At 38.7% G+C, this 17153-nt stretch overlaps 1 protein-coding gene across 7 annotated transcripts in view; it reads right to left on the bottom strand.

The window, feature by feature from the left end:
• Positions 1-17153, bottom strand: part of LOC143020695 (glutaminase liver isoform, mitochondrial-like) — a 210949-nt gene that overhangs the window by 161761 nt on the left and 32035 nt on the right. For all 7 annotated transcript variants that reach the window (XM_076177335.1, XM_076177342.1, XM_076177336.1 and 4 more), the window contains exon 3: positions 8762-8849. In XM_076177335.1, coding sequence (XP_076033450.1) covers positions 8762-8849 — 88 coding nt within the window. The remainder of the gene's footprint in view (positions 1-8761; positions 8850-17153) is intronic.

Raw genomic sequence — 17153 nt, forward strand, 5'->3', positions numbered from 1 at the left:
CGGTTAGATAAGATGAGCTTCTTTTGTTTTATTTTATTTTATTTCATTTTTTTTTATCGAATGCAGCGCTGGGCGCGTACCGCTCCTCGCCAAGCATTGTTCTGTATCAGTCTCGAAATGAAAGCGACAAGGACGAATGTATACTAAAGAATCTCGCATTTATGGACAAAATCACGGAGTCCTTTCCATCTCCTGTATATTTACTAACGAAGAGGAACCCTATATACAAAGTACAATAACTGCCTTGAGTTTTACAGTACAAAACCCGCAGCCCTGTAGAGAATGGCATCGGTCCCCCTAACCTACCGGTCTTCGGACGAGCTAAAGTGGCAAGAAGATGAGAGCAGTCGCCGGTTTGTCATCTTTCTATGTGCGACCTCTACATAAAATAAACAAAATAATATACACAATAAATAATAATAATAATAATAATGATAATAATAATAATAAAATAATAATAATAATAATAATAAAATAATAATAATAATAATAATAAAATCGTCTTTTGGGCAAACGTATCCCGTGGACTGAACTGTTGCTTTTACGTAACAACGTAAGAACAGCCTCCAACTATGACGTAGACGGTGACCTGCGCATTAAGTTTCAATTTTCAATCTACTCACGCGCAGCGGAGGGGGGGGACCCTTTAATTTCATGAAACCCTGTCCCACTTCACTATATAAGGTGAATAAAATCGCCTGGCGACAGCAAGACTTACATATATATATATATATATATATATATATATATATATATATATATATATATATATATATATATATATATCAACCACATTTCACTTTAAGCCATCAACATCGAGAAACTCGAGGAGGCATACATGCAGAAATTGAAACGTTTCTCGAGGTTGATGGTTTAGAGTTAAAGTGAATTGTGGTTGATCAATTTAAAACCTGTGCACTGGGACCCATTCAGTGTTGTACACACACACACACACACACACACACACACACACACACACACACACATATATATATATATATAAATATATACACACACATATATATACACATACACACACACACACACACATATATATATATACATAAATATATACAAACATATATACACACACACACACACACACACACACACACACACACACATATATATATATATATATATATGTATATATATATACATTTTTATATATATATATATATATATATATATATATACACATATATATGGCGTCCCATAAACACTTTTAAAATGTTCCTCTCCATTCTCCTCTATCCTATGCCCGTACTTCCAGTCCTTCCTCATCTGGTTCCTGTCCCAATTCTTGGATGTCTTCCTTCAAGCATCGGCTGTTGTTGTTGTTGCTGTTGTTGTTCCCTAGACTGTCTGGCCGAGCAGCCCCGTTTCCCTGAGAAACACCACGGCTGTAACTGGTCTTCCTCACAAATCCTTTATAGAGTGTATGTATTGTGTTGCTGACATTCGTGTAGAATGCAGTCTTCCATAACGTGTTGCACAGTATGGGGGTGGATTGTTACATCCTGGACAGTTATCTGCGATGCGGTCATCCAACCTCTTCTGGTAACTTAAGAGAAGGCGAGTCGCACAATCATCGGTTCCAGTCTTTCCCGGGTCTACCGTGCAGTCTTTGTCCAATCGTGTATTCGTCGTGGTATTCGTTCCTCATTCGTTCTAGCCACGTGATCTGCCCACTGAAACAGTCTTGATCTTATGACTTGGCTTATGGGTAATTGACATATTTTTTAACTTTCGCGTTATGTCTTGTCCTTCATTCTAATGTAGTAGGATCGAAGTTTCTGAAGAATGTGGATCCCGTTTGAGTTGGGGGTGCTTGTTCTTCAAAAAGGCAAAACTGGGACTCTTATATTTAAAAGGTCTATCTAACCTATTCTAACCATTTCGTTTTTGTAGTTTTTATTTCTTTGATCAAATATAGGCCCAGTAATTCGTCTTAATATCTTATTTCAAAAAAGCTTCAATTTTTTTTCTAAAGCCTTTGTGAACGCCCAAACTTCACAACCATAAAGTAATATTGGACGTATAATTGTACTGTATACTCTTCTTATCATCTTTGACATTGATCTTCTTTTAAAAATTATATATATATATATATATACTAGACCACCCGTGACCCGTTGGGTCAAATAAAATTTTATATTATACGTTGTTAATAAAATGGTCAATAAAATCTTTATTAAGACAATGTTCTACTTAGTAGACGAAGGCAGTGACTTGATTACTTATAAGAAGTGAAATGCAGAAGATTGTGACGTCATGTCGTCGTTGCTAGGCACACTACGCATCATATGATTTATAGGGTTCGTAATATTCTAATAAACTCATTATGCCTCATAGATGCTAACTCAGGAGTTGGCTATACTTTTAAATACTGAATATGAAAAAATTATAAGTATATATAGATAGATATATACATGTATGTTGGGTCAAATAAAATTTTAAATGATACGTTGTTATAAGAAGTGAAATGCAGAAGATCGTGACGTCATGTCGTCGTTGCTTGGAAAACTACGCATCATATGATGTCGTGACGTCATGTCGTCGTTGCTTGGAAAACTACGCATCATATGATGTGACGCCATGTCTCTTCTTCTGATTGGCTGGTCCTCAGTCGTGACGTCATATCTCTTCTGCTTGGCTGGTCCTCAGTCGTGACGTCATATCTCTTCTTCTGATTGGCTGGGTGACGGTTTCAAGCAAGCAAGATAACAAACAAGATTATCAGTTTTATGAGTGTAAATATATATGTGTATATATATATATATATATATATATATATATATACATATATGACGTAAGAATGTCTGAGCATATATATAGTACTGTATCCTTTTTATCCTTCGTGACCATGCTAAAGTTATTCGCGTGTTCTACGTAGACAACTTACTGAATACATAGGGATCCGGCGATTTTGTCGACAACAATTCATTAACACGCTCAATTTATCGTTATACACAATTCATCGAAAATTAAATATTTTATTTAGAACATTACAAAAACATGGTAGAATTTCCTTTTCATAGTATCTATGAATAGTCCAAAATAAACAAATTATTATTTTTTTTTTACTGACAGAACTATCCAAATTGACAAATTAGTTTAAACTAAACATAAAACTATAAATTGGTTCACTTAGGACCTGAGAGCTAGGTTTGGCTGTTGCTTACAAATAACAAAGAATCAATGACGCTGCTATAAGAACGATAACTTTCTATAATGTTTTTTTATTCGTTCAGATGTCACGATATTACTTTCTTTGAGGTTCAGATGATATACAAGTCAAATATAGATTGCCTTTGACATCATAATTCTGTACTTTTTGCAGGCGATGGAAAAACTCCCATATATCAGGGTGTTGTCATAAAATGCCCTACGACATCCTGCAAGCGAATTGTTTGTTTTTGGGAAATCGTTTCCGATTTATCAGATAGGAAGGCAGAAATGAGCGGCATTTCAATGTTTTCCTTGAATAAAAGTGGATTTTGTTAAAGTTTAATCACCACATGCATTTTCATACTTGACTGGTGGCTAATTATAAACATGATAAATTATAACATAGAGGAGCGGTGGGCATATCAACGAAAATATTGGTAAACTGATTACGTTACATTTCTGATAACACAAAATCACTACTTGGTGATTTAGTGCTTCGGCAATTTCAGACTTAATTAGTGGCTAATTACGAACAAGTGTGCTACCATGGTCTTAATTATTTACCTCAGCCACATACTTTGCAACCCAAACTAATTCGGTGATTTTTTTTTATGAAGTGATGAATTGAACTAGTCGATGAATTGTCGGTAAATTCACTGAACCCGAAAATATGTATATATATATATATATATATATATATATATATATATATATATATATATATATATAACCACAGAAGAAAAACTTGTAGACAGTATGTACTTTCGTATATTACATATTCAGGCTGAAGATGTAATATACGAAAGTATTTACTGTCTACAAGTTTCTCTTCTGTGGTTATTTTGCATTTTAGTATCACGGTAATGTAACTGCTTGCATATATATATATATATATATATATATATATAAATATATATATATATATATAATATACCAACAAATATATATATATATATATATATTATATATATATATATATATATATATATATATATATATTATATATATATATATATATATATATATACATACCGACACAAACGTATATATATATATAAATATAATATACATACAAATATATATATATATATATATATATATATATGTATATTTATATATATATATATTTATATATATATATATATATATAATGCAAAAATAATCACAATAACGCGTGACTAAATAATCTTGCAGAAACCACAGGGAAAATAAAGTCGGAATACTAAACGTTTTCGTCTATTACTCTGAGGATGTCGTAATAGACGAAAACGTTTAGTATTCCGGCTGTATTTTCCCTGTGGTTTCTTGGCATAGCCAGGTAGAATATTTTCTTGTAGGCAGATGAGATTGAAGAATATTGATGATTCATTTTTAATACGTTTCTTCCGTGTACTCTCTATACGACGTACAGTCGACTTGTCTTTTTCTGTAAGTTTGTCCAGTAATTCTCTAATTGTGGCCGACGCTTCGTAACTGCCTTGTTCCATTTTCAAGGACAAAGTATGAGGCCTTGTTGTGTAAGCTGCTTATATATATACACGGGACGTGTGGATCATAAGGATTGTAGTGGGGCTTAGGTTGTCGCTGATTGGCTGAAGCGGGCCAATGAGCGTGTGAGATATTTTACCTCCGGTTACCTCCCCTAGTGATCGAAGCATTGGGGTCCATCGATCTTCTTGGTGTCATTCTTTCGAATGAGGGCAACGTTTGAAGAGCCTCCACTTGAATATTAATTAATGACTGCTTTATTTGGATATGTAGGTTTTCTAAGACTAGCAATTTCTACATGGGAACCATCGAAACCGAAGTTCCTACAGCAGCCCGGCCTTCTATATACTGCAGATATGTAGACGATATTTTCGTACAAATAAGTTATCCCGACGAACTGCAAGACTTATGGAGACGATTCATTACAGCCACCGATCTCAATTTTACGTATGAAGAAGCCAATAATGAACATCTCCCTTTCCTAGACGTCCTTGTCGCCGCCCGAAATGCCGGATTCTTGACAACAGTATATACCAAGCCAACCAATGCTGGACTCTGCTTGAACGGGAACAGCGAATGTCCTATGTGCTACTTACGGTCCACCATCATCGTGTATGTCAGAAGAGCCATTTCTCATTGTTCCACCTGGGCTCAAACCCATCAAGAAATAGAGTCACACAAGTTCTTGTCAATAACGGATACACCAATTCAGATGTCTCTCAGACAATTCAATCATACTTTAACAAATGGTATAACAATGGAAACAATAACACACCAAACGAAAACTCCATCAAGATATACTATAAGAGCTACATGTCCACGGAATATAAGTCAGAAGAAAGAATTGTCAAGGATATCATTAAAAAATGTACAACCAATCAACTCAGCAAAGTACATCTAACTCATAATATACTACAGAACAAAGAAGACCGCACAGCCAATTATATGCAATCGCCCCAACACCACGAAAACACCTCTACAAGAAGACTACGTTGTTTACCAATACAATTACAACAGTGTGGAATGTGGGTCCCACTCATATATTGGTATGACAATCACAAAACCAACAAGGCGCTTGACATGTCACTTTAGCAATAGAGCTATTAAATCCCATTTCACTTCCACACACAACAGATCATTAATAAGGAAGGACCTTGATCAGAACACCACCGTAATAGACAGAGAACAGGATCCCCGCAGGTTGCTAATCCTAGAAGCCCTACATATCCAAATATAGCAGCCATTAATTAATATTCAAGTGGAAGCTCTTCAAACATTGCCTTTAACCCATTCAACTCATGTCAGCCGCTTGTGGTGTAGATACGAAAAACCGGATATGGTAGGCCTCGCGCCGGCTCATTTATCCGAATATCATCTATTGCGGCTTAACCGCGCGAGGATTGACGTCATATTTTTCTGGTGTTTGATCAAACATTTTGGTGTTTTATGATTTTTTGTTTTATTTGACCAAATGACAAGACATCTTGTCATCGGAGTTTAAAGGGTTAAGTCAAAAGAATGACACCAAGAAGATCGATGGACCCCAATGCTTTGATCACCGGGAGAGGTAACCGGAGATAAAATTTCCCACACGCTCATTGGCCCGCTTCAGCCAATCAGCGACAACCTCAGCCCCACTACAATCCTTATGATCTAGACGTCCCGTATATAAGCAGCATACACAATAAGACACCATACTTCGTCCTTGAAGATGGAACAAGACAGTTACGAAACGTCGGCCACAATTAGAGAAATAATGAGCAAACTTACTGAACAAGATAAGTCAATTGTGCGTCGTATATAGAGTATACCTGGGGTTCTCAGCCTTGCTTGGCTCATGCACCCCTTTCACCATTTGCCAGAATGTCATTCCCCCCTCCTTTCCAAGATTGCCTGTTTCAAAAGGTGCATTCTAAATAATATGCAGATATTATCGCACAGCGTAACACTTTTCTAATCCTAAGATTAACCTGGGTCAGCACTGGTATAATTCCAGCCCAGGTGACAGGCCAGACAGGCCAGAGCCTATATTTGCTTTCCTCACTCCGTAAACTTAATGTGGTCACAATTCCCCCCCAGAAAACCCAAAATTCCCCCCTGAGGGTGAATTTCACCCCTAATGAGAACCCCTGGAGTATACGGAAGAAACTGATCAAAAATGAATCCTCAATATCCTTCAACCTCGTCTGTCTACAAGATATATATATATATATATATATATATATATATATATATATATATATATATATATTATATATATATATACACACACACACACACACACATATATATATATATATATATATATATATATATATATATATATATACGAGTATACATACACAGACACACACTCATTTATATATAGGGGGAGACAGACAGACAGACAGAGAGAGAGAGAGAGAGCAAGAGGGAGGGAGGAAGGGAGAGATAGAGAGATGGAGGGAGAGAGAGACAGATAGACAGAGAGGGAGGGAGGGGGAGAGAGACAGACAGGCAGACAGAGAAAGAGAGAGAGAGAGAGAGATAGGGAGGGAGAGAGAGAGAGAGAGGGGGGGAGGCAGGGGGAGAGACACACAGAGAGAGGGAGCGAGAGAGAGAGAGAGAGATAGGGAGGGAGAGAGAGAGAGAGAGGGGGGGGGAGGCAGGGGGAGAGACACACAGAGAGAGGGAGCGAGGGACAGAGAGAGCGAGAGAGAGAATGAGGAGTACTCCCCATAAATGTATGTGTGTGTGTGTTCAGTCCCCCATCAGCCCTTGAACCACTTTCGTTCATTTCCCATTGGAGGCCTCCCCCCTCCCTCCCAGCTCCCTCCCTCGACGTCACGAAGACAGGCTTACCCGCTCGTGTTTTTATGACATGTAGCTCCGTTTTCTATTACTTTAAGTCGTGACCGAGGAGAATTTTCCATTTTGCCTGATTGTAAGTTGTGTTACATAGCAATGAGCCCCATACAATCTTGATAATAGAGATGAGGATTGTGAGCTGCTTGTAGCATCATATCTTTTTATAACAAGATACCTCAGGTACAAAATCACAAGGTACAGTAACTAAGCCAGCTGGAGATGAAGAAGAGGAAAATGGAGGAAAAGGAGCAAAACGTTACATAAAGAAATGAATGAAAGACACTTTAGTGTTTTGATATAGTGATAAATAATAGTGCTACTATTACTACTAATAATAATTGTAATGATAATAATAATGAAGAGAAATCTTAACAATGAGTTTAATGCCCGCTTTGGTATAATGATAAACACTTCTACTACTACTAATAATAGTAATAACAATGAGATTAATTCCTGCTTTAGTATAATAATAAACACTACTTCTACTACTACTCTACTAATAATAATAATAAAAATAATAATAATGAAGAAAAAATTATAACAATGAGATTAATGCCTGCTTTGGTATAAACACTACTACTACTACTACTACTACTACTAATGAAAATAATAATAATGAAGAAAAATCATAACAATGAGATTAACGCCAGCTTTAGTATAATGATAAACACTACTACTACTACTAATAATAATATTGAAAAATCATAACAATGAGATTAATGCCTGCTTTAGTATAACACTACTACTACTACTACTACTACTACTAATAATAATAATAATAATAATGATAATCAAGAAAAATAATAATAAGAATAATGCCCGCTTTAGTATAATAATAAACACTGCTAATACTACTACTGCTACTACTACTAATAATAAATGATAATAATGAAGAAGAAAAATCATAACATTAACAGTAATAATAACAATAGTACACACAGACATCAAAAGGCCCTTTTTCCCAGCACCCACTTTTCACCCATTCCGCCCATCCAAAACCCAAAATATGTCCCTTTCTATCTTAGCTCCTTGTTCACGTCAGAAGCAGTGCAGCAAGGCACAGTATCTACAAAAGAAAAAAAAAAGAGGATGGTTAACCCCCACAGCTTCATCAAAAAAAGGTCGAAGGGACATCCTTTGGGCCGCGTTGAAGTGTCATCCCCAATACCCTTTCCCCCTTTACGAGGGGTATCCGTACTGAAACCTTGCCAAGAGTGCATACATGATCAGAATAAAAGAGTAGTTGGCAACTCACCGCCAGGAATTTGCCCACGTGCATCTTATCCTCGACGTCCTCGCGGAAGAGGTTGAAAAGGAGATCTTCCACATTCTGGGGCGATGGGCTGTAAGACAGGAACGACATCAAAACAATAAGAATGGAAGAGAAATATTAAGTCTACTTAAAAACGAATTGTATTCTGTGACAGGTGATACTTGTGAACGTTGTGAAGTGCCGGGTCCTGTCCGCCCCGCCGGTGAGTTTCTGTTGTCCTGAGCAGTCGAGTGACATCGAAATGTGCACTCACTGCGAGATTGATTACTTATGTGTATGTGTGGGTGGGTGTATATATATATATATATATATATATATATATATGTATATATATATATATATATATATATATATTGATAAGTATTTTAGACAAATTATTTGGATGATGGAGAACATAAACACAGGGGAAGGCTCGGAACCCTATACACTCTAACGTTTCGTTCGCGTAGAACTTCTTCAGAGAGTGTATGTAGAACTGCAGTTGAAGTTTATGTACTAAATCTAATTATCTTTTCGGACACTTGGGAAAGGTCGTTTTTCTGGCGTGTTTTAGAATTAAAATACTAGTTTCTTTAGCTAAATTGATAAAACCCTCCTCGATGATTCGATGAATTATTAGTTGAAATATATGCTGATTCAACAATTCTTCTAGTGAATTTATCAAAACCTTTATGTAGCACTTCAGCTTCTCTCCAGTTTGGTAAATGATCGAATTTTTCCGCATGAACTACTAAAGAATTAGATGTCCTATGTGCTTTTATGTCATTTTTATGTTCATAAATTCTTTTTTCTAATCCTCTTGACGATTCGCCAAAATAAGCCATTGAGCAACTATTGCACGGGATTTTGTATACGACGCTGTTTTCGGAATTGGTTCTCTTTTCAGAAGTCTTTATTAAATCACCTATCCTCTTGTTAGTTATTTTAGCTATGTTTATACCTGATTTTGTTAAATATTTGTCTATTATTGGTGACATTTCTGAGCCAGGTACTGATATAAAATTTGTATTATTTTTATCATTTCTCTCTTTCTTTCCGCGATTGTAAATATTTATTGCTTTTTTCTTTTTTTTCTATTTACAATCGCGGAAAGAAAGAGAGAAATGATAAAAATAATACAAATTTTATATCAGTACCTGGCTCAGAAATGTCACCAATAATAGACAAATATTTAACAAAATCAGGTATAAACATAGCTAAAATAACTAACAAGAGGATAGGTGATTTAATAAAGACTTCTGAAAAGAGAACCAATTCCGAAAACAGCGTCGTATACAAAATCCCGTGCAATAGTTGCTCAATGGCTTATTTTGGCGAATCGTCAAGAGGATTAGAAAAAAGAATTTATGAACATGAAGTAAAAAAAAAAAAATATATATATATATATATATATATATATATATATATATATATATATATACATATATATATGTATATATATACACACACATATATATTATATATATATATATATATATATATATATATATATATTGAAATTTACATTGTTAGTCAACTCCTACTGAGATGTAAATTTTGACACCAGGAACATCAAAACAATAAGAACAATCTTAAGTCTACTTAAAACGAATTGCTAGTCTCCCCCAACATCAAAACAATAAGAAAGAAAAATATTAAGTCAACTTAAAAACAACTTGCTAGTCTCCCCATATAAGAATATAAGAATTACGGAGACTGCAAGAGACCATAAGGTTTGCGCTAGGGAGTTCTTTGTCCATGTCATCCCCATCCATAAAATCATCTAACTTCCTATTACAACAACCAATTGTTTCAGTGCTCACAACACAGTTACTTCGAGGGTCGTTCCAAAACTAATACCTCCTAATTTATTTCATTCCGCCCGAAGAGATCCAAGGTGATTGCAAATTGCATTGTTATGATGACTGAACTTGCACTCGTGACCTGAAAGCTTCATCTCTCTGTTGCAGATATTGATGGTGTGAAACTCTAAGAAAGCAACCCCTGTCATGGACGTGTGTCAGATGCAGAGATGGGTCATTGAATTCCTCCATGCAGAAAAAATTGAACCAATCAACATTCACCGGCGCCTGGTGAACGTTTACGAAGCCGATGCAGTTGATGTCAGCACAGTTAGGAGATGGGTTCGTCGATTTTAGAGTGGCGAGAGATGTGAGTGACAAAGTGTCATCCTCCTGGATTTATTGGAACCAGGGGCGAATGTCAACTCTGACCGTTACGCTGAAACGTTGACCAAGCCAAAGGCCCGGATTGCCCGTGTAAGGCCAGAGAAAAGGGAAACATTCCGTTTGCAACACGACAACGCCAGGCCACACACAAGTTTGAAGACCACGGAATGTGTGACAAAGTTCGGCTGGACGGTGCTGTCTCACCCACCGTATAGTCCCGACCTGGCACCGTCAGACTTCTACTTGTTCGGACCTCTTAAGGACGCATTACGTGGGCAGCGTCTCCCTGACAACAACGCCGTAATCGCAGCCGTGAAAAAATGGATCGCCTCGGCAGGCGCTGACATTTACGACCGAGGCATCAAGGCTCTCGTTCATCGCTGGCAAAAGTGCATTGAGAATGGTGGTGACTATGTAGAAATATAAATTCTGGAGCACAAAATGTCGCTTGTTTTAATGGTGCCACTCCCGTCTTCGTAGCTCTTCAACTTTTTTAGTTAAAAAATAGGCATTACTTTTGGAACGACCTTTGTAAGTCTATTCCATTCTTTAGCCACCCTATATGTAAATCAGTCCTTGCCTCTTTAATTCTTGAACCTAAATTTGTCCAATTTAAATCCATTACTACGAGTCCTGACCTGGTGTATTAATATGATAACCTTGTCTGCATCTATCTGTTTATTCTCCTTTGAGTCAATGTGAACTCTGGAGGCCAGAAGCAAGATGGAAGGTGGTTCGAATCCCGTGTACCCATAGATTCAAACCATCCATTTCTCTTATACAGGACATCAGCGACAAAAAAAAAAAAAAGCGCGCGCGAGCGTGTGTGTGTGTGCTAGCGCGTTTTAACATCTGCCTCAATTTATGACTTGTAGATAACATCACAAAACAATGTACTCTGCAACTCGGCCGCTATCTATGGTACTCATCTCAGCCACAAAAAATAATGAATAAAAAAAAATAAAGAAGGGTTTTAAATTATAAACGTTATTTATATTCAACTCCAAATCAACTGTCATTGTAACAGGATAAGAAAAAAAAAACCGCACTATCAAAATATACCATATTTGAGAAGTTTCTGTTTGTAGGTACACAATTACAATCTTTCCAGGCACACACTCAAAATAAAGAAGGCCTTCCGCTGCGCACCACTAGTGACGTCATGTCGACGAAGAATCTCATTGGCTCGTGCGCTCAATTGACCCCGCCCCTTCAGATGATTGGCTGGCTTATATTCTACGTCATGCGCCATGGGGATAAATTTTTGTTTGTAACTGGGAAACCTAGATTCCTACCTAGATTTCGGGGTCTATATACACACATTTGGAAACTTTGCAATGAGGGGAATTTAGATAAAAAATGAAAATAAAAAAGTAAGTTATGAGGAATAACAAGACGAGCTGCTCGTCTCACTTGCTCAAAATAACAGTGATCAACAATTTCAAACCAATCTTTCAACAAAGGGTGGAATTTTTATTCCGAGGTCTCTCGCTGTCTAACAGTAATCACACCCTTGAATCACTTTGCTTCAATCATTACATCTCTCACCCCCACGCTCTCCCTCTCTCTAACAAATACACGCACACATAAGCGACAGCAGCCAAGGTCAAACTATAATAGTCTATAACTAGTATAGTCTGAAAATTGTTGAGAAAAGAGAAAGGAACGGTAGAATGCAAAAAGAGGAAGTTTGACACAGGAAGACGTAAACACAATTAAATCTAATGCCAAAAATATTTTGGAAATGGGTACATGAAGTTATGTAAAAAAAAAGAAAAGGAAAAATCAAAATTAAAAATATTATCTGCCCCAAACTGGAAGATGAGGCAGTGATGTAAACCTCATACAAATATATATATACTATATATATATATATATATATATATATATATATATATATATATATATATATATATATATATAATACAATGGTAATAGTAAAAGTTATTCCTATCCTAGTCGGACAACTCTGAGGAGAGGCAAGACAACCTCCAATTGTCCACACAGGAAGAAAGAGCAGAAAGAGGTGACAAAATTACTGTCTTTAGAGCCAAGCACACAAGACTGACAAATAAGATCCATTACTATGGACCGTTTTCAAGAACATCAAGAGGGCAAGGTAAGAAACTTAAGAATCCATAGTTTGAAGAAAACCACGACATAAATTATGAAAATAAAAAAAAGAGGATCCTAGGAGCCTACGCCAGGAGGCGCTGAGTACCTGCGGCCGAAGCCTATATGTTTGGACTGAGAGTAGTGCGGGATTCGAACCCACAACAACGCGAATACGAGATGAGATTACGCCACCAGATGATAAATTTAGAACATCAACCACAAAACTCCACGAGTTTCTTTTTTCTGTAAACTAAAATTAAACACAATTAGGCCAACACACATATTTTCCTTTCATAAAATGTACACACTAACAAGAAAAATACGACCTCAAACAGCTGGAGAATAAAGAAAAAATAAAGTGAACTTTGTCGGTAAGACCGGAGACTTACACTATGTACTGCTGTTCTCTTGGCTCTCGGGGAGCACATAAAACATCGATTTATATCGTTCAGCATCCACACATTCCCACTACTTTTCAGTCACTAAACCCACTGTGGAGCCTCTGTGATCTCCCCGGGGGGTTCACAGGGGGGAAACAACACCCCCCCCAAAAAAAAAAAAAAAAAAAAAAAAACGAAGCGTTTGCAGCCTCAGGAGACCAACGACGTCTCAAACCTTGTCCTCGACCGTGACCTCGCCCTCCACGCTTCCGTTAAAGGTGGAGGACAAGACGAGAGCTCTGTCTTCGCCTCCTACAGTGTCGCCGAATGGATCTTCCTCGTGGCGCAGTTGGTTAGAGTTCCCGGCTACCACTACGGAGGTCCGGGTTCGAATCCCGCCCAGGGCTGAAATAATTTCAGTATCGCTGGGCTGCGGAGTATTACTCCAACTCTCGTGGGCGGGGAGTTGGGTGTGTTTGTGCGTGTAAGGTCACAGCATTACCCATAGATCGGTCATATACGAGCTCTGAGCTCTCTTCCGGGAGGGAAATAGCTGTCGATCACGAGTCCAACACGTGATCCAAGACCATGGTGAATCACACACACACCACAGAGTTGTGGATGTATGGAACAAACTGGACGAAAAGATGGTGTGTACAAAAACCATACACGAATTTAAGAACAATTTAGATACTGCGATATACTGAGACGGGACACCACGAGCATAGCTCCTCTTCCCTTAAGATACAACTAGGTAGATACACACACACACACAAGAACATCAGAAGAAGGGAGACTGCAAAAGACCATAAGGCTTGCACTAGGCAGTTCCATGTCCATTACCACACATTATCCCTGTCCAAAGTTATCTTCTATTAAAACAGCCAATGGTCTCAGCGCTCGCTACAAGGTTACCAAGTCGTCCATTCGCTCACCACTCTGTTGGTAAATCGGTTCTTGTCTATTTCCTTCTTAAACTTAAAATTTTCCAATTCAGGTCCATTACTGCGAGTCCTGCACGTACACACAAACACACACACACACACACACACACATTGGGACACATGCGTTTGTATGTTTTGTCACTACACCCCTCTCTCTCTCTCTCTTTAGCTCTTCTCAGAAGTGCGCGCGATCGAACACACGCATCGACCGACGACGCACATCGAACCCAACCTTCATCCTAAGGCAGCGTTTCCAAACCTGGGTGTTAGCACCCTCTGGGAGTGCTGAAATCAATGACAGGAGTTGCTAGGAAGCGATTTATACATACACTTTCCTTTATCCTTCTAGTAATAAGATATTAATTATTAGGGGGTGCTAGGGTGCTGGACTGCTTCAACATGAGAACAGGGGTCGGGAAACGCTGGTCTAAGGCCAGGGGTTCTTCTGAGCTCCTTCAAAATTTCTTCTGGTGCCGTCAGGTGATTTTATTTATCTGAGGGGGCTTAGTGGAGATCCCTGGTTATCAAATGTTAAATGTTCCGTTTTAGTCTCACGGTCACAATGTATTCCACTTTGTTTCCACATTTCCTTTTCTTCTTATTTCTCCGTTTTTCATTTTTTTTTTTCTTTTCCTTGCATTCCTGTCTACATTTAAGGTGGATGCGGGTCGACTCAAAGCAACAATTTTCTTTTAACTACTAGTAATAAATGTAGGAAAAATACATATACCCCAAGATAAATCTCTTTAGAAGCCTTATACTGTACCTATTGTAGGCAATTTTATTCAGTGGAATGCCCCCCACCCAACCCCTCCCTTGGCATGCAAAGTAACTAGCTGGCCGCAACCATTTGGTGTTGAGCTGAATAGAAGCATCGAAGAAGAGGACCCTGGTTGGAAATTTCCCACAGTTTCCTGAAAGGAAAACGGCGGAGAAAAGAAGTGACCACAAGGAAATGGGGCCGTCTATTCAGACGACACCACCACCCAGCCAGCCAGAAGTGCTCGCGTGTGTGTTTTTGTATGTAGTTTTGGCCACACACTGGCAATAAGACAGTGCAATCGTTGGTTGTCGTGTGTGATTCGTCCAGTCAAGGTGAGTAGGAGAGCTTTGCCACTGTCCTTGCCCTACAGACCACGGAACCAAAGAAGAGAAGGAAAAGGTGTGGATGAAGAATTGGCGAAAAGGCATAACGAAAACTGACGTTTTTGCCACACTATCAGGAGAGCAAATGATGGGGGACGAGGTCAAAGGTCAATCAGGGTGACGAGGTCAGGGGTCAGGGTTATCTTCCAGCCCTCTTGTTTCCATTTTACCCTCACCCTCGGAGATACCATCCCTGGCCGCGGGTGATATAAAATAATGATGTCCTATTTCGTTCGGGATAGGGACCTACGTGCGCGGAACATCGAGATCCCTCAGAGGCCGCGGCGTGGTCGATCTCGGGAAGTAAGTCAATTAATCAGAAAGGGTGGGCACCCCTCAACGCCAGGGGGATGGTGTGCCCCTAAGAAGCTGAGGGTTGCCTTCGGAAGGGGGAGACGGTGAGGAGCCAAGTTCCTCCCGAGGAAAGTGACGGGCAAAGAATGGCAGGGGCTCTACACTTTAGCAGGTAGCATCCACTCTCGAACTGCCACATTCTTGTACGTCTTATTCCAGCATCCGCAGGACGATTTTATTTAAACAGGGGGGCAGCATAAGGGTTAAGAAACTCATTAACATGAACATGCGCCTGTGTGTCATGTGACTATCTCATTTATTCATTCATTATACAGGGCATTACCTCAAGAACAAACGAATGACGAGTATCTGCCTGTATATGGTGGTCCTGCAAGATGGTCAACGAAGCTCCTTATTTTCATAACCAGTCATCGTCCTAATCTATATTCCACTGTTGATATTCGGCGTACTGGGGTGACACCTTCAGGTGGGATCTCATGGGATGACGATTCTTCATGTGGGCTATCCTAGAGTGATAATTCTTCATGTGGCCTATCCTAGGGGGACAATTCTTCATGTGGGCCATCCTGGGTTTACGATTCTTCGGTTGTACAAGTTGATGACAATAAACATAATCCTCATTCAACCTAACCTAATCTTTATTCCACTGTTGATATTCGGCGTCCTGGGGTGACAATTCTTCAGGTGGGATCTCATGGGGTGACGATTCTTCATGTGGGCTATTCTGGAGTGACAATTCTTCATGTGACCCAGATCCTAGATTTTAGTTTGCGTTCCTTTTAGAACACTCCCATTTCCTCTAGAAATGTAACTTGAAGGCTTCCGTTTCACTCCCTAGTGTCCATTCCAGGCAGTCCAGCTGCTGGATCATTACAAGAAAGGGGCTTAAAAGTTTTTTTGTTTTTTTTTTCTTAATATTACAGACTCGAGCGAATTGTCTCATAAGAACCATCGCATATGTGTGTGTGTGTGTGTGTGTGTGTGTGTGTGTGTGTGTGTGTGTGTGTGTGTGTGTGTGTGTGTGTGTGTGTGTGTGTGTGTGTGTGTGTGTCTGTGTGTGTATGTGTGTGTGTGTATGTGTGTGTGTGTATGTGTGTGTGTGTATGTGTGTGTGTGTATGGTGTGTGTGTGCGTGTGTACGCGTATATCTGCGGGTGCGTACTCGTATATTCTCAAGAATCGTGACATATTACACAATGGTTCTGTTCTTCCCTGTTGAAGGACGCCCAGCACGGTGATCAATACTCCATTGCGTGGTAGGCAGCAACCCAGGCCAGCTCACCGGCTTTCCTCTCCTCCTCCTCCT

The sequence above is a fragment of the Oratosquilla oratoria genome, chromosome 40 (genome assembly GCF_046742065.1).
Source record: "Oratosquilla oratoria isolate Oo_2021 chromosome 40, ASM4674206v1, whole genome shotgun sequence".
In the NCBI taxonomy this organism is placed as follows: Eukaryota; Metazoa; Arthropoda; class Malacostraca; order Stomatopoda; family Squillidae; genus Oratosquilla; species Oratosquilla oratoria.